Source organism: Pieris brassicae, chromosome 4, assembly GCF_905147105.1.
Source record: "Pieris brassicae chromosome 4, ilPieBrab1.1, whole genome shotgun sequence".
NCBI lineage: Eukaryota > Metazoa > Arthropoda > Insecta > Lepidoptera > Pieridae > Pieris > Pieris brassicae.
In genome coordinates this window covers 10,863,358-10,886,907 of record NC_059668.1, presented here as the reverse complement: position 1 = coordinate 10,886,907, position 23,550 = coordinate 10,863,358, and the positions used below count along the sequence as shown (strand labels likewise).

Here is a 23,550-nt window from a genome sequence, read left to right as displayed (position 1 = left end):
ACTGATTCGAATTCAAGGGGATTGTTTCGCCACTCGTTACGGCTGAGTGTTTGTCGATGTCTACTTGTTTTATAGGTTTTGCTATTTCTGAGTATCTTTAAAGTGGTTTTGACGAAGTAGAATTCTGAGATATTTATTTGTTTTTATTCATGTACAAGATTATGCGTTTTTTCGTATTTCTTTTTTTATACAATAATATTTTATAAATTACAATATTTTCCAATTGTAAGGATGTGAATTCAATCCGACGTATTTTACAATGTTTTTAATTTTATAGCCTTTTAATATAATCGAGTAGAGTCACTAAATTCATACATATCACTGGAATAGAAGTGTAAGTTTCAGGCTTCAAGCAATTTCAAATAGAAACATATTCCATCCTATTTCCAGGTATTAATTAAATGTTTGAAACTGATTAATACAAATACGTGATTTTATTGATATTTAAAACCATTATTTAATGATTCTGGTAATGATGATATTGGTGAAATACATGTTTAATTATAGTGGAACGTGACTCAAATATCGGTTATAATATTCGATGTAAATGCAGTGTCATTGTTCGAACTGAATTTGTAGCTGGCACGCCCCAATTGCGGCCTCACTGAATAGTTCCCTGACGGTTTGGTAGGGCTGGCACGGCTTAAAACCTACCACGTACGTCTGTTTTTTGAAAAACTGATGCGTGAAAATTTATTAAGTGTCAAATTTTTACTGCTCTGATTTAATCTTCACGTAAACAGAAATATCAAATTTGCAAATAAAGTAACGTGTAATTCTCCCTTAGAGATATATAACTTACAGATTTATTAAAACAAATTAACTATTAAAATTTAGTCTTGTCAACGTATCAGAAGCTATAATTTTAACTTTTACATTAATGTTAATTGATAACGACATTAAGGGTCTTTCCAGAAACTGATACTTAGTCAAATATGAATTTCATGGTTATAGAAGCGAAACAAAGAAGACTTGGGTCTTTTGTACATTATATAAAATATATAAACCTATTTTATCTAATACCAGTTTAAATATGTTTGAGTACTTACATATTCAGTTTACCAGTAGGCCGCTTAGTTATATTTCTTTTAGTTTAGTAGCTTATGTCAGTGTCATGGTCAGCAGGGTAGCATTTGGTGCTGTTTCCACCGGTTTTTGTCCTGTATAAGACCGATGAATCTTTCACTTGATCGGTCTATCTAGGAATCAGTCACAACGCCCAAAAATCCTCGGAACAGTGAGGTCGCTCCGCGAAGCCTGTGAAGTGCGCGGGAGACTTCTGTACTTCTGAAAGGAGTTAGGCTGGCTAAATTAGCTAGGACTTTACGCACAACGGACCAATTACGCGTCTAAGTGGGGAAATGGAGTCCACCCGTCCAGTTTCATCACCTCTGCATTATATAGCCGTAATATGAGACAATACGTTAAAGACAGATTAATTAAATAAATATAAATCGTAAGTTGTCAACCCTGTGCACGAGCGATCTCATGCTCTCATTACCACTATCTGAACTGAGCCTATTTTTCAATAGTCCATTGTCATATTTCAAATATTTTGCCAGCGCAGCTTTTATACAATTTTAAAGGGCGATTTGTAAAAAATTGATTCTATTTTGAGTGAATTTGCATGTTCTACATTTTTGAGACTTTAAAAAAAAGTAATACCAGTTACATTATAGAACTTTTATAGCTTTCCTGATCTTCAAGAATGATTTTAATTTTTTAAAGTTGTACATTCAATAGTTTTTTCGTATTTTAACTTAGTCCCTTAGTACTTAGTAAGCCCAGGGCCTTCAACGGTCTCATCCCTAAGATCGTAGGTCATGTTGCTATGCCAATGGACTTTTTTTGGTGATACATACATCATGAGGAAACCGGCTTGCCTTAGACCCAAAACGTCGACGGCCTGTGTTACAGAAGACTGATCACCCACATGCATATTACATTGGCAAATGATTATGAAACAGATACATAATTCTGAGGCCCAGACCTAAAAAGGTTGTAGCGCCACTGATTTATTTTATTTTATTTAAATAATACAATGCTAAATTGTAAACAAATACATATATAGATCGCGAATAATATAATGTTTATATGAAAAATCTGATACCATACGACTTTTCAAAGAACCTTACCTCTAGTATTACCTGTTATGACGTAATAAGACGTGCACGAGCCTTATTGTTCACTTTAAGGGCATCGTTAAGGCGTCAGACGTTTATTACAGACTTAAACGCAAGAGCAATTTTGTAGGGCATCATCTCACTAATAGTTTAATATAGAGTTTTCTATTCTTGAATGGCGAAGAAAATGAAGGCTATTCTTTAAAGATTTCTTCTACTTGATTAAAGTTTTTTTTTTCAATTGGATTGGCTCCCTGTGTCTATAGTATATATCTATAGTAAGCTTCTATTACGCTGATCTTTATTTTTCATGACTCACGATAATACACCGCGATCAACCAGTGACTGTCTCAAGAATTTTGTTCAGCATATTTGTGGTACTTGTACAGTGTCATTAATCAGATATAGCTTCTTTTACGAGCCTGTTTATATACATATTTTGTACATTTTTAATCAAATAGAAACAATTTTAAAGTCATGTAATGTGTACGGCTAGTTCTATAACTACGTTTTAGTTATTTAAAAAAAAATATTCGACTTAAATTATGAATACATTATTTTGCGGATCAAAGCGTAAACACAATTTGTGAAGTTTCCTTCAGAAATTTCACAGTATTTGTCGTTGACAAATGCAATTAATCATTCTCTTTGAGAACTTTCTTTAAAAATTCATAAACAGTAGGTAAATGATGAGCTAAGATTTTATAAGAATACATTGTTTGCTATAGTCTTGAAGTAAAACTAAGGATTTAGCTTCATTGGTTTGTTTTAACTATAATAAATTATGTATATTTGAGTTTTTTTTATTAATTAATTATGCAATTCTTGTACTTTACCTTCTGTAGGTGTTTTTTTATTTTTATTTTTATTGTTCCATATTAGGGTTGCCTGGAAGAAATCGCTTGTTAGCAATAAGGCTAGAAGTTGCCTAATAACTTATGTAACCTGCTTTTTTTGTTTATATATGTATGATTTATATTATGGTAACTGATGTAAAAATAAATAAATATTGTTTCTCTCATCAAATTGTACTCTGTACTGTGATGAGTGCTTGAATTGTTATACGGTTATTTTATTCATTAGATTAGCTTTTTATAAATAAGGTTTTACTTATAATATATTCAGTCTAAAGAAAGTATTTAATAGGTATTTTATATGTTATATGTTTTTGAATCGAAAATCTCTTGATATCTCTTTAATATAGTTTAATTTTCCTTGAGTGTTGTATCAATCTATCCATGTATATAAAAGTATGTAAGAGACACCTGTATATTTCAAGCAGACATCCAAGAGCAATCCTTGTTTCAGAAGAAGTGGAGCGTCTGCTCCGCGAGTACACGCAAAATCAGGAGCTGGTGAGAAATATAGGCGCGCATTACTACCAGATAATCTACCCTGTGCAGCTCCGACACCACGAGAAAATGGGCATCTCCACGCGGGAAGTCAACACCCCCAAGGTCAGTCCTTTGCATATTTACTTAGCCGTAAGACAAAAGGCCAAGAAATCTCCCACTTTTAAATCTATTAATGATTTTAATTTTAATTTTTATCTGGTACCTAACGAGTATATGAACGCTATGTTTGGAATGAATCAATAATGAGATGTTTCAAAATTTTGAATGAAAAACAAATCTAATAAAATACGGGTTATTTGAAAACGTATTTCTTGTTTTGTAGTTTGTGAGTAATCCTCAAGTTATAAATGTCAAATGACTTACATGACTAGAACTGAACTTTTTAGAATGTATCAAGTCTAATGTATAATATATATATGTAGTCTGACATAAAATGCAATGAATATATGTCAGAGATAATGTAATTAGAGGACACGATGTCATTTATTCTCATAGAATGACAACACCACGCAACATCATAAATATCCTACAGGTTGTAAATTGTCAGTGTCATAGTCAATTTGTCAGTAGTGCGTTGGATCGATCGTTGAGTTCACTTGCTCTCTGATCTGCGCTGGACGTGCGCACTGACTTATTTTAAAGTAATTTCCATATGTTAGAATATAATAGTGATAACTATCTTAAATTAATCGCTTCGAATCTAGAAAAGGAAACAAAAAATCTTTACAATACAATTATAAGGATGTTTAGGTTTACTTAAGAAAGTGCATTATTTCCCTTTGTCGCAAGTGTACTGTACTTGACAATAATTTCTACATAAACGTTTTATAATCAAACTATTTTGCACAAAAGAATATTCTCTATTTTATCATAGAAGGGGTTGAGAAAATATTTTTTGAATCGTTAGTGAAATTTTTGTTTTTAAGAAAGTGGTTAAAGATGAAACGGCTTCTGAAGGAGAAAAAGTGTTGGGCGAAGAAAGTGCGTTTTTTGGGTTCGTCGTCGACGTCGTGTGGCCGGTGTTTGATTCCAAAAAGTCTGTATTTCTATTAAGTGTTAAAGATTTTTTTGTGAAAACCACACCTTTTCATTTACAATATGAAGGGGTGCGGAATCACGTAAAAGAAACACACTTAAATCATTAATCTCAAACCTACCACAATTTGAAGTAAAAAATACATGAAAACACCTCGTCATAACAAGTATAATGAATCAAACGGTTCAGTGTGAAAGAAATTGTTCCAGTTTCTTGTTGATGCCATGATTAATGTCGTCCTCGCGACACCGGACTTTTTCTATTAACGAAACTTTCCTTCTCAGTACTTTTTGTTTTGTATTACTGTGTCGGAATTAGGGCCGTGACGTCACGCAAGGTGTCCATCGTCATGTTAGAGAAAGTAAAAATGGAGACACGAAAGTAGAATGCGGGGTATGGATATTTATATTAGTTCTTAGTCTTTTTTAGTAAATAGCAATATTTAAGCATCAATTAAAAGCAATGGGGATACAATCTCCTAGCCTGATATGTGTGTTTCTGTTTCGTGATTATTTCATTCCTTAATATGCAATATGATTTGTGCACATATGTGGAGTTTTAGTATTACTGTTTGTGAAACATTACATATTTGGGATCTTTCATAGGTAGTCAAATCACTTGATAACTCAATTTAACGGTGTGTTATTCTTAGACAAGTAAACGAGGTCTCTTTCGCGTATGTAATACACTTAAGAAATGCATTAAAGAAAAGCTGTGTAAAAAGGCTTACTACAAAGTTAACGATTATCTAGTTGATAAAAGGGTCTGGGACTAGTGCTAGACAGGCTACTTCTAATTATATTTGTTTTAAAATAAGTGTTGTTTGATGATTTGCTATTTTAAAAGAGTACCGAGAGTTTTATATGCCTGCTTTTTCTCTCGGCTTTCCCTCTGTCTTATTTTCCGTTGAGTAGGGATGTCTACCTATTCAAATTTAATGACGTGGAATAAGTGATACTTGTATCTTATGTTCTATAATAAACATATTTTATTTTTTATGAAAAAAGCTAATTACTATTGGTACCATGGCCCCTTTATAATAAAATTATGTCAACAAGATTTTATTTAGCTGAAGAATAGAACTTAGCTAGCTGTGTCCAACAGTTTCTCTCCGAAGTTATATAGCCAGTAGTAGTCTTATAAATGGACAATTTCAAACCAAAAGTTTGTTCCAAGACGAACCTTTAATAATTCAAATAAACGCTTATAGGACTTATAAAATTATTAGTTATATAATCCAAAGTTTAAATACGATTAAATTTCCCGTATAATTTGAACCGTTGTTATTTCCATATCTAAGTTGGGAATTTAATATGAAATATGATTATTATAGCGCCCCTCTGTTTGTTCTCGATCATAAGATTGTTAACAAGCGCTCAAACAACAAGAATTTGGAAGCAATCAAAACTTCAAGTAGCTTGATTACAGCCGCACTACGTGTTCTTTCGATCGTGATATATAACTCTTTACTAAAACTGATGAAAATATCTTATTGTGGTGGTACTATTTGCGAAGGTTGATTGATCATCATGGCTTAATTTTGGATGCCGGGCTTCTAATCATCAAGTCATTGTACTTGGTGCTTTGGCCAAACCATTGTCTAAGGTTTTTCAATCAAGACGTGCGTCTGCAGCCAGGACTCCTACTACCAGCCACTTTTCCTTGTATGATTAGTTGAAGAAGCTCATAGTTTTTGTTGTTACGTAAAACGTCTCCGAAATACATGAAAACATCTAAAAGAGGAATTAGTAGATTCATTTTAAGAGAAATACTCAGTTAAATTTTAGATCCGGGCCTCAGGTTCCTTATCTCAGGTTCAGCTTATCTGTTCATGATAATTTGTCAATATGTTAGGCAAGTAGGTGATCAGCTTCCTGTGCTTGATACACCTTCGACTTTTTGGGTCTATGGCAAGCCCTATTCCTAACGACGTTTTCAATCACCGTTCAAGCAAATATTGATTGTGCACAGAGACAGAGAGTCCATTGGAGCACAGCCGGGGATTGAACCTTCGATCTCAAGGATGAGATTTGTACGCTACTGCTACCCAAAAAATACACTTTCTCCGTCTAAAGCTTTCCTTCAGAGGCCCTTACCTTTAACCACTTAACAAAAAAACGGAATTTTCACTATCAATTCAAAACTTCATACAATCTCAAGCAACATGTTTTCGAGCTGTCCCCATGCTGAAGCGGACAGTAGTTTTATTGCAAATTTGTAAGTGGTTGAAATTTATTAGTCAGGAAGCTAAAATTAATATGGAAGAGACCAGCTACATAGAATCCTAGTGCGTTCTCTTTTAACTATACATCCTTTTTTATTGTGTAATTACGCAGTTATTACAAGTTATTTTCTTACCAAACCAATTAGTTATTATTTCGAGATCAGGCAGATGATCGAGACTAATTAACGGTCCATATATATTTCCATTTTAATAGGAAATGTACATAAAGCTGCAGCCCACAGAGGCAAGTGAAGAGGCCTTATCGAGATCTTTTTAGAGTTTAAAACAAGTTTCAAACTAAGTTAAATTGGCTTTCGAGCGAATATTTTGCGTGTTTAACAGCTTTGAGAGATGATTGTTGGTTAGTAGCTTCTACACATTTAAATTACTTAGATAACTTTGGATTTCTAAGGAAATTAAGTTTGCTAAATTATGTAGAACAGTGTTAGCGTAATGGCTAGGAGACTAACTCTCAACGTTGAGTTCCCGCGTTCGAATCACTTTTGTACGTTAAGGGATAAGCATTAAAAAATTAATAACGTAGCTCAGGCACGGAAGGCCAATACATATTGAGTCACTTGACTCACCATAATAAAATGTTGTAAAACATTATTGCCGTCCCTTTACTCTAATTATTTAAATATTCATATTGTATTGGCTTTGTATGCTTGTAACGTATAAAATAACAAAAAAATAAGTCTTCTACTTATATCTTTTCCTGTGAATATGCACTAAATATCTTGTTGGTGTCAACAAACCTGGACGTAACAAAAATCATAATAAAATTAAGTTATAATCAATAATTCCTTTATAATATATTAGGAATTATCTCATACACAAAAAAACATTTGTCCGATGTAGATTTTGATAAGATACCAGCGGTCATACATTCTTGGGTCGGGACTAAATCATAAGAATGCCAGTATTATGATAATACGCACAGACGACCCTGCATTATGTATAGTGAGGGAATAACTTGTGGGTAACGTCACATATTCGCTGACGACTTCTTTAATATATTATTTCAGTTAGATATGGGCTAATACATTTTTTTATAAAGCGTAGTAGACTTGAGATGTTCTACTTTTGGTAAAAGCATGGATATTTCTGAAATTTATAGACGAAAACACAATATTTGTAAAATGATTGTTTAGCATATAATTTCCCTTTACTGGTGTATTTTAGTATACAAATCAAATCTTAGATAATATAAGTAGTGGTGCCGCAATGTCAAATGACAAACTTTCAGGCAAGTATAACGGTCTTCTGCGCCTACCTTATTAAGAAATTGTAGTTTAAGAAATTTCAATTCTGAATCATGAATCAAAAAGCCTTTATCGCTGAGCTTCGAAGATTAGGGTAAAAAGCTTATAATTGAGTTCACTCAGTCTGTAAAATCAATTGTGTAACATCATATTAACAAACACGTTCAACCGAACTAATGAACTTCAAACAATAAATATTGAGCTCAATTTAAAAAAAATACGAAAAACAACATTGGTTTTCATACAATATTTGTGATACAATAATTGAAGATTGTGTTTTAAATTTAAAAATTAATTTACTATAATTGTAAAGTTAAGTAAAAAATAGTGTAGTCTGGCCTCCGTTTCAACACTTAGATGCCTATTTGGTCCGTTGTGCGTAAAGTCCTGGCTAATTAAGCCAGCCTAGGTCCTTCCAAAAGCTCAGAAGACATAGTACACATTCCACTCTCATTAACTCCGCTGGCTCTGAGAACCATGTCTTTACCTCCGAAACAAGAAATTTTCTTATAAAATAACAGATTCTTTATTGTACAGTCTGTAAAACCCAGAGATTTATCCAACATTAAGATCAGCCGATCTCCTATTTTGTTATAAAAACTTTATGCAGTAATCTGTGTACAATCGGATGCATGTCTTGTGTCTATTTCTCATAAATCTTGGTCTACTTGGCGATACGAGAGACTGTTTAGACAACAAACCCGTATAATATATACGGACTTTCATCGTATTACGCTAGTTATTAGAAATGACTGTGGTAAATTGTCAAATGAATTTAGTATTTACTACATTTTATGCATTTCAATTTATTGAAGTATGTAAATTTGCAAACATTTTTAACTAATGTATTTATATAAAACACAGAGATATTAGCGCTTTGCTTAGGCAAAATACTGTCCAACCTGTGCTGCAAATGAATCAGAGCTGTGTACCAAAGGTATTTTTTCTTGTACGGTAAAGGTAAAAATTGCAAGGAAACAGACGTGTCTTGACTCCAAACATCGGCTGCGTGTCAGATAAAATATATCAATTGTTCATTAAGGAAAAAATTTAATAATAATTTTAGTTAGTAAGTACAACTGAAAGACAAATTTTAGTATAAACAAAACGACTGATCATCATCTACTGAACTGAGGATACTACCTACCTCGAACTTTGCGTGAAAGTAACACGGTTCTTTTTCGACGGAGCGCCCAGAAGTCGTACGGACATAAGAACATTAGACTGAGGTGTAGCGAGGTGTTAATCATATTTACTATTATATTATAACGCTTTCTTTATGTAGTAAAATCCCCCGTCTCGTCTATCTATGCATGAACGAGATACACTCAAATCCAAACTATTTTTTTACTAAATAAAGAGATTAAAGTAAACCATTATTGGAGAAAAGGTCAGAGACAATCAAACAATATACTCCAATCTGCCTCAACGTTAAACTGCAATAAAGGCAGAGAAATATCGGATTTTTAATAACAGATTTAATGAAATCGTAGCAGCAACTAAGAAATATTAGGTGTCTCAAATCGCTCTGTGTTCGAGACAAAGGCAAGAGGAAATTGTATGAAAATCCGACGCCTTTTGATGTGAAAAAGTAGCTGGGTCAGGACATCTGAAGTTCATTCAAAGAAAATATATTTTTCTTTGTCCCAACTTGCATTTTTTTATTTCAAATATAAAATAAAGTATGATGACGAACTAATTATGATTGGAATATTTGATAAATATTGTTTTGCGTTATTTATGACACCATCCTTCAAAACCTTTATTTTTTAATAAGCGTTATTTATTTTTTAAGTAAATAGCTTCAAATTTTATATAAAAGCATAATAAGGATTATTATACCTTATATATGTGTTGAGCAGTGTGCGTCGAATGGACCGCCAGATTGCGGAGGAGATGGCCATTATAGAGGGGTGGTGTGCGCCCACTGGTGTTGTGGATGTGGATGAAGGAGCTAGCAGACCGAGTCTGAGTCTCCGAAGGGTGTCGGATGCGGCAATGCCCAAATGGAGGCCGCCGAAGGGGAGGAGAGCGGTCTACTGGTGGACGTCGGAGATTGGCAATCTCCGTGGCGCATGTAGCGAGGCCAGAAGGGCCTACTACAGGAGTCAGAGGAGGAGGAGGAGGGATGGTCCCGATGTCACGGAGGGCCTTCACTCGATCTATAATGATCGCAAGAGGGCTCTCCGGGGCCGGATCTGTGAGGCAAAGTAAAGGGCCCATCAGGAGGTGCTCCGGGAACTGGATGATGATGGTGGGGGTGCCCCTACCGATCAGCTCGTAAAAGGCTGAAAGGTGCGGGAATGCCTCTTGTGCGTCTGTAGCCGGCCTTTCTGGACAGAGTGGTGGCGGACCTGTTTCCTTTGCCTCCAGTAGCAGTACAGTGGCAGTATCGTTAGATATTGCGAATGCCTTCAATAGTCTCCCTTTTGGTGTAGTCAGAGAGGCACTTGAGTTTTTCGAGGTCCCACTGTATCTGCGCCAAATAGTGGGGGACTATTTTGCAGAAAGGTGGATCGTGTACTCCAACATGCAGGGCACGATCTCCTACCACCCTGTGCGGTGTGGGGTTCCTCAAGGCTCGGTCCTTGGGCTGCTTCTGTGGGATATGGCCTACGATTGGGTGTTGAGGGGCGCGCTTCTACCGGGATTGCGCGTCTTCTGCTATGCAGACGACACCCTCGTAGTGGCCAACGGGGCAAGTTATGGGGAGGTAGCTCGACTCGCAACGGTCGGCACCTCCCTTATTGTGAGACGGATAAGGGCCCTGGGCCTTAGGGTGTCTCTTGACAAAACGGACACCCTATTGTTCCATGTCCACCTCCTGGGGCGGTCTTGATGGTGAAAGGAATGGGGGCTCCGGTGGCGTCCAAGATGAAGTACCTTGGTCTCGTCTTGGATAGCCGCTGGAACTTCGAGGCCCACTTTGAAGCTCTCGGGGGGAAGGTTGTAGGGGCGGCGGGGACGCTTGCACGGCTACTGCCGAATATTGGGGGCCCTAAGCAGAGTGTGCGGAGGCTGTACTGCGGAATCATACGCAGTATGGCATTGTATGGGGCCCCTGTAAGGGACGATAGGCTGGGGGCGAGGAACCGCACCCTACTCAGGAGGCTGCAGCGAGTGATGGTGGTTCGGGCGGCTCGATGCTACTAGACCGTCTCGTTCGAGGCGGCGTGCCTGTTGCCGGGACTCCCCCCTGGGAGTTAGAGGCGTTGGCCCTAGGCGACCCGTATCGTCTCAAGTGTGAAACTAGGGCAGGTGGCCGATGGACTGAACTGGTCGGACCGGCAAGGAAGCAAGCCAGGGAGGCCACCTTTAATAGATGGGCCCATGATCTGGCTATGCCTAGGGCGGGAGTACGCACCGTGGAGTGGAGCCATGTCCTTTCGGATGGCGTAGATACTGTCTGGGCATGGGTGCTTTGGGCGGTATCTGCACAAGGTGGCGAGGCGGGAAACCCTTCCATTCTGCCACCATTGTTGTGCCCCAGAGGACACGGCGGGGCACACCCTGGCCGATTGTGCCACTTGGTCGAGGCAACGCCATGACCTAGTGTCGGTCGTCGGGACGGACCTCTCGCTACCGAGCGTTGTTGCAGCAATGCTTGGTAGCCAAGAGGCATGGCGTGCGGTAGCTTTCTTCTGTGAGCGTGTTCTGTTGCAGAAGGAGGCTGCTGAGCGTCAGCGGGAGCTGCATGGCGATGGCCGGACGGGTTGTGCTCGACGGCGGTGAGGCGGGGGTGCGGGGGCAAGACGCGAGGAGCGTTTGCCCAACAGCGTCCCGCTGCGCCAACGCTGAGCCCGTATGCAGTCATATTCGCCTGAGTTCCCTGGGTTGAATGCCTAGTGCGACCCCCGCGGGACTCAATGTGGTGCCGGACGTCAATCATTCAGAATGAATGTGTCCGGCATAGCAGGCGATATGGAGGGCTCAGGAGGAAACTTTAGTGGGTCAGGTTTCTCCCCTCTGATTAGCAGAGGGATAAGAGTTAACCATCCCCACAGTCCCCGCGATAGCGACTGCAAGCGCTCGCGGGCCTGCAGTTGTGCATTTTTACCTCCTTCATAAAAAAAAGTGGCTTCAGCGTGCGACTGTCATCTCTTAGGTTCGATCCCCGGCTGTGCACATTAACACCCAACCCCAAGTTGATAATGAAGTATTGAAGGCTATTGTGGAAGCGGATCCATCGCAAACCACGTCCGAGTTAGCTGCAGGCTGCGGTGTTAGTGATAAAATTGTTTTAATTCACTTGAAGCAAATTGGGAAGATTAAAAAGCTTGAAGTACCTCACGAATTGACTGAAGCAAACCGGCGAACGCGCGTCGACTGCTGCGTTACATTACTGAACCGGCACAATAATGAAGGTATTTTAAACCGAATCATTACCTGTGATGAAAAATGGATTCTTTACGATAATCGGAAGCGCTCAGCGCAATGGTTGGATCCTGGCCAGCCAGCCAAATCCTGCCCCAAGCGAAAATTAAGCCCAAAAAAGTTACTTGTAAGCGTTTGGTGGACAAGTGCCATCGTGTCAAAGTGCCATGGACTTGTTAATTGCAGTTTTCTCAAATCTGGCCAGACTATTACGGCTGATGTCTATTGTCAGCAATTGCAAACCATGATGGAAAAGCTAGCGGCGAAACAACCTAGGCTGGTCAATCGCTCCACGCCACTGCTACTTCACGACAACGCTAGACCACACATTGCACAACAGACGGCTACCAAATTAGAAGAGCTTCAATTGGAATGTCTAAGACATCCTCCATACTCCCCGGACCTTGCTCCAAACAGATTACCATTTTTTTCGAAATTTGGACAACTTCTTGGAACGGAAAAAATTTAACTCTGATGGGGCAGTCCAAATCGCCTTCACAGATTTTATTGATTCCCGTCCGACTGTTTTTTTTAGTAAAGGGATCATTGAACTACCTATGAGATGGAAAAAGTGCATAGAAAACAATGGTTCATACTTTGATTAATTAAACATATTATATTTAAAAATATTCGACTTTTTGTTACTCCCATACAAAACGCCAATTTCATATGTAAGGACCTAATATTTAACATTAGCTCGAACGGTGAAGGAGAACATCGTGAGGAAACCAGCTTGCCTTAGACCCAGAAGTACAGAAGGCTGACCACCTATTTGCCTATTTGACTAACAAATGATCATGAAATAGATACAGAAATCTACCTAAAAAGGTTTTAGCACCATTGATTTATGTTATATATGTCTTCATTTGAAGATTTTGTGGGTATAATATGTAGTTCATATCTATGTACTCTACACTATCTAGTGTAGAGTATTTGTTTGGAAATAATCAAAAACCTAATCCAGATGGAATCGAGTCCAGTGTTATCTAACGTGCCTCCACACTGTTTTAGAGGCTTTAAGATTATCCAACTGATTCCAGTCATAAAGGAAGTAATCAACATGTTCCAAAATTGATTTATTAATATGATTACTTACAACATGCGCTGTGAACATCCTTTCTAGTAGTATTGTATGTTATTGTAAAATTATTATTTTTTTTTCCGTTCACACACTGCAAACAAATAAATTTTAATTTCTATCTTGCTTGATGCAATTAAAGAGAATTTTTTCACTTTTTTCGTAAATGCTTGCATTGCAATTTAAAATACATTTCTTTTAGAATATAAGCAAGGAATTGTTAGCAAAAAATTCAGTCGTGAATGGCAGGAGTGGGACGGCAGAGTGTTGTCGAGGAATTAGTCCTTAGGAAATATATTTCGCGTCTCAAAGAGAGCAGGCGACGAAATTTCATAACATATCACGGAATTTCGTGGAATTCTTTGAAATTGTATAGTCTGTAATAATTTTGGCATGCGAATTTATACAGTAAAATGACTAGTTAATGGCCTAACATTATGATTATCAAAATAAACAGAACCCTGGGATCTGTTCAAAATTCAGAATAGCACAATTCAGCATTCAAAATATTTATGAACGGCTTTTTGAGCAGGCTCTAAAGACCTTCTTGTCATTCACACCAATACCATTTTAAATTTAACAAATCTTTGTACGTCCGACGTTTGATTAAAGGAATATCAAAGCAGTAGCTGTCAAATATACGTGTTAGTAATATTTATGACCGCTTCAAAAACATCACTGGGGTAGGTTGCAATAAATCTAAGGTCGCTATGGTAATGTGCCTACATCCGAGATGGATGTGGCAACCGGGCGAACAATTTAAATATAAACTCAGAACACTATTACGTATTCCCTTTAGCATGCCCGTATCTACATAATTTTAGGTTGTTTTTCAAATTTTCTCAACCGCGCAACTTTGTTGCCGGTTGTTTTCGACTTTACCCAACCTTGTAACAATGTTTTCCCGGATTATCCGACATCAAATAGTTTATATTGAAAGTTTATAAGGGAAAGTTAATTTGGCTTGCGGATTTCAATAATTTTGTGATCACCGCAAGCGAACAAAGAGATTGCTTTGATGTTAAATATTAAATTATAGTTTTGAAAGGTCAAGTCTTTTATTGTTGTATTTTGTTGTTTGTTCAATTACAATTTCTTCAATTCAATTAATCTTCAATTACAGAATCTTTGGGCTCAATAATTTAAATATATGGCTTTTGTTTCAGGGACGATATGGACCGGACTACCAGGGTGTCAGCCGACCACGATCAAGGGTAAGTCTTAAAGGCTATAATTATCAACATCTTCGTGACTTAATATTTTTATGTTAATTTATTTATTTATTCCACATCATTATTCTTATATCTTAACAGTTACTACTAATTCGATAGAACGACAATATAACACCCACACCGATTATGCTACATAAAAAAACATTAGAAAATTATATTTTTATACCTAGTTCTTATAACTAACAATATAGCAAGCGACTCTTGTGAACTCAGCCAGTGTACAAACAAATAGGTCTACCTCAATAGAAATTTTGTTTATTATTTGTATTGCTCGCGTGGGTGGCGCTTCGCTAACCAAGTTGAAATGTGCGCGCGGTACATCCATAAGACGGAAGCCTCAGGTTTTTACTTGGTACCCGTAGACCCAGGCTCTCCATTATTTTCAAATTATGACAAAGGTAGCTCTTCTGAGGCGTAGCTCGCGTAGTAGCAGGAGGTCATAATCCACCGTAATACCTAAGGAGGGAACAAATTAATTGCATAGAAGATAAATATACCCTAATATATAATAATTTATAATCGAAACATTATCAAAAAAATAATTAATTATAAATAAATAATTGTATTAATTGGTATTTCCAAATGTTGACTTAATGTTATTAATAAGTTGCTATAGATAAAATTAATATGAGGGATAAAATATTAACTATTTATTTTACATCCTTTATTATTGACACTCGTTTTATAATAAATCTCAGTAGATAAAAATTTATTGCTTTTCTCGCGCAAAACAATCACTGTCCAATATAAACGTTAATACAAAAACAATGTAAGGAAACAGAATCCTTAATTACACAGCGTTATCAGAGCTCCCCGTAATTATTTCTCCCCAAACCCCAGTCTCCCTAACCCACTTTTTCTCGGAAAAAAGGGAAAATTCAATCACCGGCATGACAGGAATATTTTCAATCGCTGCGGAAAAGATGCTAATTATTAAAATGAAAGGATATCGTATTATTTTGTTTCTTAGATTTCAAAAGCCTATTGAAAATGTATATAAAAATTTCCACAGATTATAAAAACTTCGTGTTTCCTTATATTAGGTAAATGGACCTGATCTTACATATATTAATTAAAGTAATTAAACCAAATTACTCATAATAAATATATCCAGTGGTGTAATTAAAAACGTAATCACAAAACAAATCTATAGATATACAAAAATATAAAAATCTTGTGTTTAATACTTATTATTGTTAAAAATTTACTCGAGTTAAGGTCAGTGGTGCTTGTTGTATGGATGTTCAAATATATGTTAAATTAAACTCTTTGTTTGAAGCTGGATGTCAACTATCTGTTATCGTTTAAAATATGAGCTGATAACTAACGTAAAATTAAGGGTAGTGAGGGGTTGCGACGCATTAAACTAACTTGGCTTATTTAAGAGTTCTTAAATGTACGTGACACTTCAATAGAAGTTTCAACCTTTTTGGACATTATCGGAAACAGAATGCTATATTTAATTGACGAGTGTGGGAAAAACTGCTAAAGGGCTCTTTTTGGCTTCAAAAGTGCGATGATTACTAACATTTGGTTTACGCTTTCAATTACTGAAATATATATGTAACTCTTAACTTTGGTCTGACATTATCTGTAATAATGTAATTTATTTAAAAAACACTCAATTTTGCATTACCAAAATTCATTTTATTCTCGAAAACGTCTTCGGCTCACGCATTATGCGTATAATGTGTTTGTTATCACTCAAACTTTACCCGGAAAACATTGCAATAATAGCCGATGCCTTCGTAAATTAAATGCACAGACTAAAATCCTTCTGAACGGAACTGCAAATAAAACAAGTTTAAAAATTTTTCTTCAATAACAATACACTTGTTACATAACATAATTTTAATTTAATAAAATTCGATGAGGGTAATCTAAAATATTTTTACTCGGCCGATCGTCACATTTTTTTGTTAGCCACTGCTTAGTTTTCCTTGGGTTATGTTATGACGCATTTTTATTTTGACTTGTACTTTTTTGTTTATGTAACTTTGGTAACGATTTAGAAATACGTCACCCAAATTGCGGGTTGCGAGTGAGAGGGGGGGGGGGGGGAGTAGGAGAGGTAAGGGGTTACTTTCACACGCCGTGTTATTTAAAAAAGAAAAATAAATCAAAATAAATCTAACCTAACCTAACAATAGATAATAATATGTTTTTTGGACAGCTCCGGCGCTACGGAAAATGCAGTCCCTCCACCCTTGCGTACCAAAGCACAGACATTTATTAAAGCCTCCCTCCGCGCCTACGAATTTAAAATAACACTAGGGGTAAAACAGACTAGTAACACATCAGTTGAGGTTGACTGAATCGTTGTTGTCATAAATGCGGTGCTAACTTAATCAAGATCTAGTTTACATGTAGATAAATATTAATGTAACAGTGAACATGTACTTAATATTAATTAATAGTACTATAAAACAATTACCTCGATTGTAAAATATAGCCAAGTTTCCAAAAATCCAAATCAAATAAACGCAGAAGCACATTCATGTGAACTTGAATAATTAAGAAAAAGTATAAAATTTACGTTTCGTTTAACGAATTTCAATACAACACACAAAATTATATTTCATTTTTTATACTAAGACGCATCTCCTGCAGCCAAAATTACATCCAATCAAGGTCCCCCGAGATAGACAGATTTAGTATCTATATATTTGTTAATAGTTACGTCCTCAATTTATAACATTACAGTGAGTGAATTATGCGTTTTTGTGAACTATTGTGAGGCAAGGTATCAGTATCAATCTAACCTCTCTTTGTTTCAACCTTGTTGTACAAATACAATTTCTCCAAATCCTAACGACTGACATTTGAGTGCCATTCTTCTTGGTAAGGATACATCACAACGATGTATGTACTCAGAACTTATTGTTTTAGTATAAATTGTGTGTCGACGGCCACCGAACCGTTCTTTGTTACATTGTTTTAGCAAGTATTGGTGCCTCAGGGGCTAAGTGTAGGGAGACCTGATCATCACGGTACTCGGCTCATCCAAAGGTTAGAATATTAGATGCGTTAAAGCCGCATTGGAACAAATGAGTGAAATTTAAATTTAAAACAAATCTAAAGTTAAATTTTTTATAAGGAATTTTGAATTTCCTTTGTATTTAGTATTGTCTTTTGTTAATATAGCTTTTACACATTTAAAGAAAACACTTTTTTACCGGACCGTGTCACCGTGAGCACGCACGCTGTAAAGCACGCGAAACGTCGGGAAAAATTTAAAATTATGCAAAATAATTCTAAGTTTATATACATAGCTTCAATCCGGTAAAAAAGTGTTTTCCTTTGGATTTATTTTACAAATCGCAATTTATTTACGAGTGTCATTTATTTTGCGGTCCTTACATAAAGATATCTCTCGGAAGTCGAATCGTAAAAAACCTTACCTTTACGACTTAAGAACTCCATAAAAAGTTATTTTATAACAATCATCCTTCGGACATAGCTAAAAGTTTTTACTCCGGCCTCTATTCGAAAAGTCATTTCGTGGTTGGTAAGTACATTTTCTTTTATGTTTTGGATTAGCTAACTGTTAGCTACAAAAATGGTTTTATTAATCATTTGTTATATAGGTTATATTTTAAAAATTGAGAATCAATTTGTTGTATTTGTGCGTGGCTCATACTATATCTGAGACGTCATTATAATTTAGAATTTGCTTAACTACTCAGTATAGCCAGGACGTAAATATGCATACGTGAGTGTATTGCTTTGTTGGTGTGACTAAAAAAAAATTGACATATAATTGATAACATCTGTTCGAAATACATAATTTCAATTTAATAATTTTTGATGAGGATGATCCCAAATATTTTTTCTCGGCCGACCGTCACATTTATTAGTTGAGTCATTGTTGAGATTTACTCAGGTTACGTTAGACACATTTTTATTCTGATATACACTTTTTGTTAATTATAATTGATAATATAATAGTTACGTCCACTATTTAGAATTTTATAGTTAGTGTTTAGTGTGTTTTTGAGAACTATTGTGCAAGGTAGGCATGGCAAGGTATTAGCATCAGTCTAACCACTCTTTGTTCCCAAACTAATAGAATTTCTCCAAATCCTTACGGCTGATAATATTGTGTGCCTTTCTTCCTGGTAAGTAGATATTGTGACGAGGTATGTACTCAGGTCTTATTATTCTAGTATAAGATTGTGTATTGACGGCCACTGAACCGTTCTTTGTGGTACAGCATCATTATGTAACCAACTGCCAGTATTGGAGTATTTCATTCTAAAAAAAATCATGTGAAACTTTCATCTTTTATTATTTTTATTAACTGTGACAACCTCGTCTAAAAACGTTTATAAAATAAAAAGAAAGCTTATATTTTGCGCCTATCTACATATTTCCATATCCAGTTTTAGTACATGGTTTCATCTTAAAAGAATTAAAAAATGTACATTTTATATATGGAATTATTAATGTTTCATACATTATGTATGAGGTGCTGTCGTGCCGATATTCATACAGGCAAATTGATATTTTATGGTCCTATACGGCGGTTTGAACTAGAATTTATTGAGTTTTTTTATGAAAACCGATAGCGCGAGTACAATCTTTATATATTTTCAGATTAATCATTTCTCTACATACGCTTTTATCCAGTAGACAGAGACCGCTGGTCTCCACTTTCTACGGTCCTGATATATCTCTCTTGCCTCATCCCACTCCCATCGTCGGTTATGGTATCGTCCCTTCTCTGGTATTGGTTTTAGTCCAGGTATTTTTTTAAATATTTTTACTTGCTGAAATGCATTGCGCAATCCCTACTGTGGCTAAATTATTAGTATGGGAGGGTTATCTAAGACTCGCGATTGTGCAAATCCACTAAAACCCCAAGGCGTCACCAACAATCGCCTGTAACAGCAGAGCCTTATCTGCTTCCCGACATGCGATGCGGTTGCGTCCGCCTCTCCACGCCCGTTGTTAGTTTATGAAAATTCTTGAAACAGCAAGTATCCTTCACAGACTGGGCCATTTATAAATAGCAAGGGGAGATTGGGGTCGGATTACCATCCCTTCTTTTGAACGCATGGACCCCTGCTTCCCCGATTAGTCACTTTTTAGATGGCGAAGGTTTAAGACTTTACTATCCACGGTTGCTTTGTTTATCCTGCTTGCTAACCGCTGCCCATTCATCAGATCTACATACCTAAATCACCAAAGCATTAGTTATAGCATGATTCGCTAAATCTAAATTTTTATTATACAAATGACCATGCAACCCCTGATACTAAAAATCTTCAAATCAAATTCACCTTTTCATCAGCAACTAGCCGATCTGTCAGGCACAGACATCGTCTAAGATTTTTAACTAAAGTGCCTTGCCCTCCGATTTCTGACATGGAAGATTTGTCTAATTAGGGATTGAACGCTCGACTTAACTATTAGACTAATTTACTTGATTAAACGTAACATAACGTGAAAATATTAATATCAAAAGAAATTTTTCATTAACTTAAACTATCTGCCATCTCTATAACAGTCGAGTCTCACTTTGAAGATAAAGCGTTTAAATGTTACCGTTTTAGCTGGAAAGCAACAAGAACTTCAACTATAAAAGCAGTTTTCACAAAACGACAAACGGAAATGGACTATTTCATTAGATACTGTTGTATCATATACAAAATCTACTCTTATATTTTCAACATAGTTTCTCTGCGCAATTTATTTTAGACATTTATAGAATGTGTACACCGCGATTCGAACACACAATCTCAGTTATGACTGCCTAAATATTTCTTTTTAATTCTCAATTTTGCTCGAAACAAGCTAAAATCAAGCCAAACATTGTGAACTGTGTTTCTTAGTTCCAAAAATCCATAATTATTATTTCCGGACATCTAAATGTGTCTTCCCTTAGCCCCATAAGATTGTAACTTTCATCTTTAACCACTTTCTTAGAATAAATTTTGGGCAATATACTTGCGATCCTTCTGGCAATGTAAGTGTCCATGGGCTGTGATATCACTTATCATCATTTGAGAATTCCGCCAATTTGCCACTTTTTACATAAAAAAAAATTTAATTGCAAGTGCTATGTAAAATTTATCAAGTCAAGTTCCTAAAATAATTAAAATGTCAGATATAAGACTAGCTGGTCACGACACGGAATCGTGTGGGTGCACTTTCTCTTTTAACTATACATCCTTTTTGATTATGTGTAATAAAGAAAAGTATACTTTTTCTTATCTTTTCTTTTCTTATATTTTTCAATCTTAGTTTTATCAAATTTTTTTCATATATATATTTCACAGACTTACGAATAAGTATTTCTCAATTGTAACTATTATTGGACTTTTATATTTAATTATATTGTATCATTATAAATACTTAAAGAGTAAATGAAGACACTATTTAATAGCAAGAAAATACAAATAAATAATAAAATAATCCTCAATTTATGTGATAAATATTGAAGATTATAAACAGCACTTGTAGCATTTTCCACGTAGGTAAGCCATGATAAATTCCGTTGGCGATAACTCAGCAACATTAAGCCGGGCGAGTGCGGACTGCGGGATTTATGCACTAACTTGAAAGTGTTCGCATATTAAGAGGTTTAGTGTGAATTTTCCGACGATATAAGTGATGGAAGCTGCAACTCAGATTTTACCACTCATTTGGGTTTATATAAATTTCACTGAATTTAATATCTCTGGTACAGAATAATAAAATTATGGGACAAGCTAGGAAATAGAAAGCAATTTTATAAATTTTCTATAAAAACTTGTTTGAGTAACACTAATTATATGCACGTACTACGTAGATTTTTTTCCACTAGTTTTTTGTTAGTGAATTTAGATCTTTCTCCATAGTCTTTAATATGCTAAATGTGCTCATATTATGAATAATTAAAAACTAACTAATACTGTTACCTGCTATTACTGTCACTATCTACCACTAGATACTACGTGTACAAAGGTACATCAAAAATCAATCACATTATAATACTGTATTTTTCTTTTGTGCATTCCCTTTTTAAACGTTAATTCAATTTGATGGAAAGGAACGAATTACGAACGTTTTAACCTAAATAGTCAAGAATAATGTTTTCGTAATAGTGTCGGAGTAATGTGTCTCATTTCATAAATATAATTCTGAACGCTTTTTATATATTACCATTGTTGTAATTTTGCGGATGATTCTACTTCAAGGGACAAAATGGTACACCGATATTTACCACTAATCCTCTTTAAAAGAATGAAACCTTTTGAATTATAAATATACGATTTGTCCCTTTTCTACACGGTTTTGGAACTACAAATATTTTCAAGTTCAGAAACCAATTATACAAAATAAAATGTAATTTTAAATATCTTTGTTGACTCGTTGATATGAATAAATACCAACGATGAAATACATTCAAGTCTCTAAGAAATGAGACTGCGAAACTGCACTCGGTTCTTATATTCCAAGGCTGGCTCCAATTAGTTCCTCTTCGTTAGATCTTTAAGTTGCGCGATCTTTAATCGAATGCTTTGAAAAACTTTTAATAAAGCAGAACTTTATTTTATTTAATATTATAAATGCAAAAGTTGTGTATGGGCTAAGCAGGTTTGCGAGAACTGTTTTATCATTAATGTATTTATGTATAATTCGAATTATTCGCGATTATAACAGATATAATTAAATTAGTGGACTGATCAGTTTTAAAGAAAGCATTGTTAAGGCCTATCTTATACCTAATCCGCTGTTTTGCTGGTCTGGTTTTTTTTTGAGGTCGTAGGTTCGATCCCGGGCTTCAATGGACTTTTTTTCTATGTGCCCATTTAACATTCGCTCGAACGGTGAAGGAAAACATCTAGAGCAAATTGACGTGTGTGTTGGCGTGTGTCAGGCACAGAAGGCTGTTCACCTGCTTGCCTATTAGATTGAAAAATGATCATGAAACAGATTCAGAAGAAGTAACGTATTCTGTAGATATAGCATTATATATGATTTTGTAAACTTCAATAAATATAATCAAATACTATGTGTTACTTTAGAGTAAAATATTCCGCCCCATGGTTTAAGACTTAAGTGTCTAACTATCATAGCGTATAAGCCGGAGATCCGATTCCTAGCAAAACAATAAACCCCTTACCGTAAAATACAGGTAAAGTCTTTATATTTAAACAACCTAGTCTCTAAGAAAACAGTGGATGCTTATGATAATGTACTATTAAGATCACTGATTTTTATGATATATGATTTTTATTTTATTTGAAATGAAAATGGATATTAGATATCTGAAGCTTTACTATATTTATGATAGAAGATGTGTCAGATAAATTAGGCCAGAAAGCAATACAATTAATCGGGGTTTTTAGATTATTTATTAAATATTTATTGAAACAAGCCCCTTATAACAGTATTTCATTATTTACTATAACTCTATTCAAAGTATATATATTATAATATACGTACCATAATATAATTGTGAATAGGTACTACCTCCAAAAGCTTATAATATACTCCTATCATACTTTTGTTTAAATTCTATCTTTATAATCTAATGATGACATAGCCATGTGAAAGCTTAAATAATCTTACTTATTGATACAACAGGAACAAGACGTCTAAAGAGAACTAATCCTTTCCAGTTAATAAACCTAGTGTAGTAAATATCTCAAGTGCGGTATGTCGGACACACGAAAATAGTTTCAAAACATTACAGAACAAGACTGTTAATGAGCATTACCTTAGTTTAAGCTAGTATTGTAGAAAATTAAATCAACATAATATTAATTATTAGCCATAATTATTGTATAGGCCAGATTGTAATTCATATAACTTCGCACTCTCTTTTGTGAAATGGGCAAAGTAGATTTGGATCTAAAATAACCTTTTATTTCTT

General features: G+C 35.5%; 1 protein-coding gene across 9 annotated transcripts in view; it reads left to right on the top strand.

Moving 5' to 3' along the window:
- Nucleotides 1–23,550, top strand: part of LOC123708244 (disintegrin and metalloproteinase domain-containing protein 11) — a 259,659-nt gene that overhangs the window by 113,321 nt on the left and 122,788 nt on the right. For 7 of the 9 annotated variants that reach the window (XM_045658851.1, XM_045658850.1, XM_045658854.1 and 4 more), the window contains exons 4-5: nt 3,432–3,580; nt 14,622–14,669. In XM_045658851.1, coding sequence (XP_045514807.1) covers nt 3,432–3,580; nt 14,622–14,669 — 197 coding nt within the window. The remainder of the gene's footprint in view (nt 1–3,431; nt 3,581–14,621; nt 14,670–23,550) is intronic. The other 2 variants (XM_045658852.1, XM_045658848.1) reach the window with 1 other exon arrangement.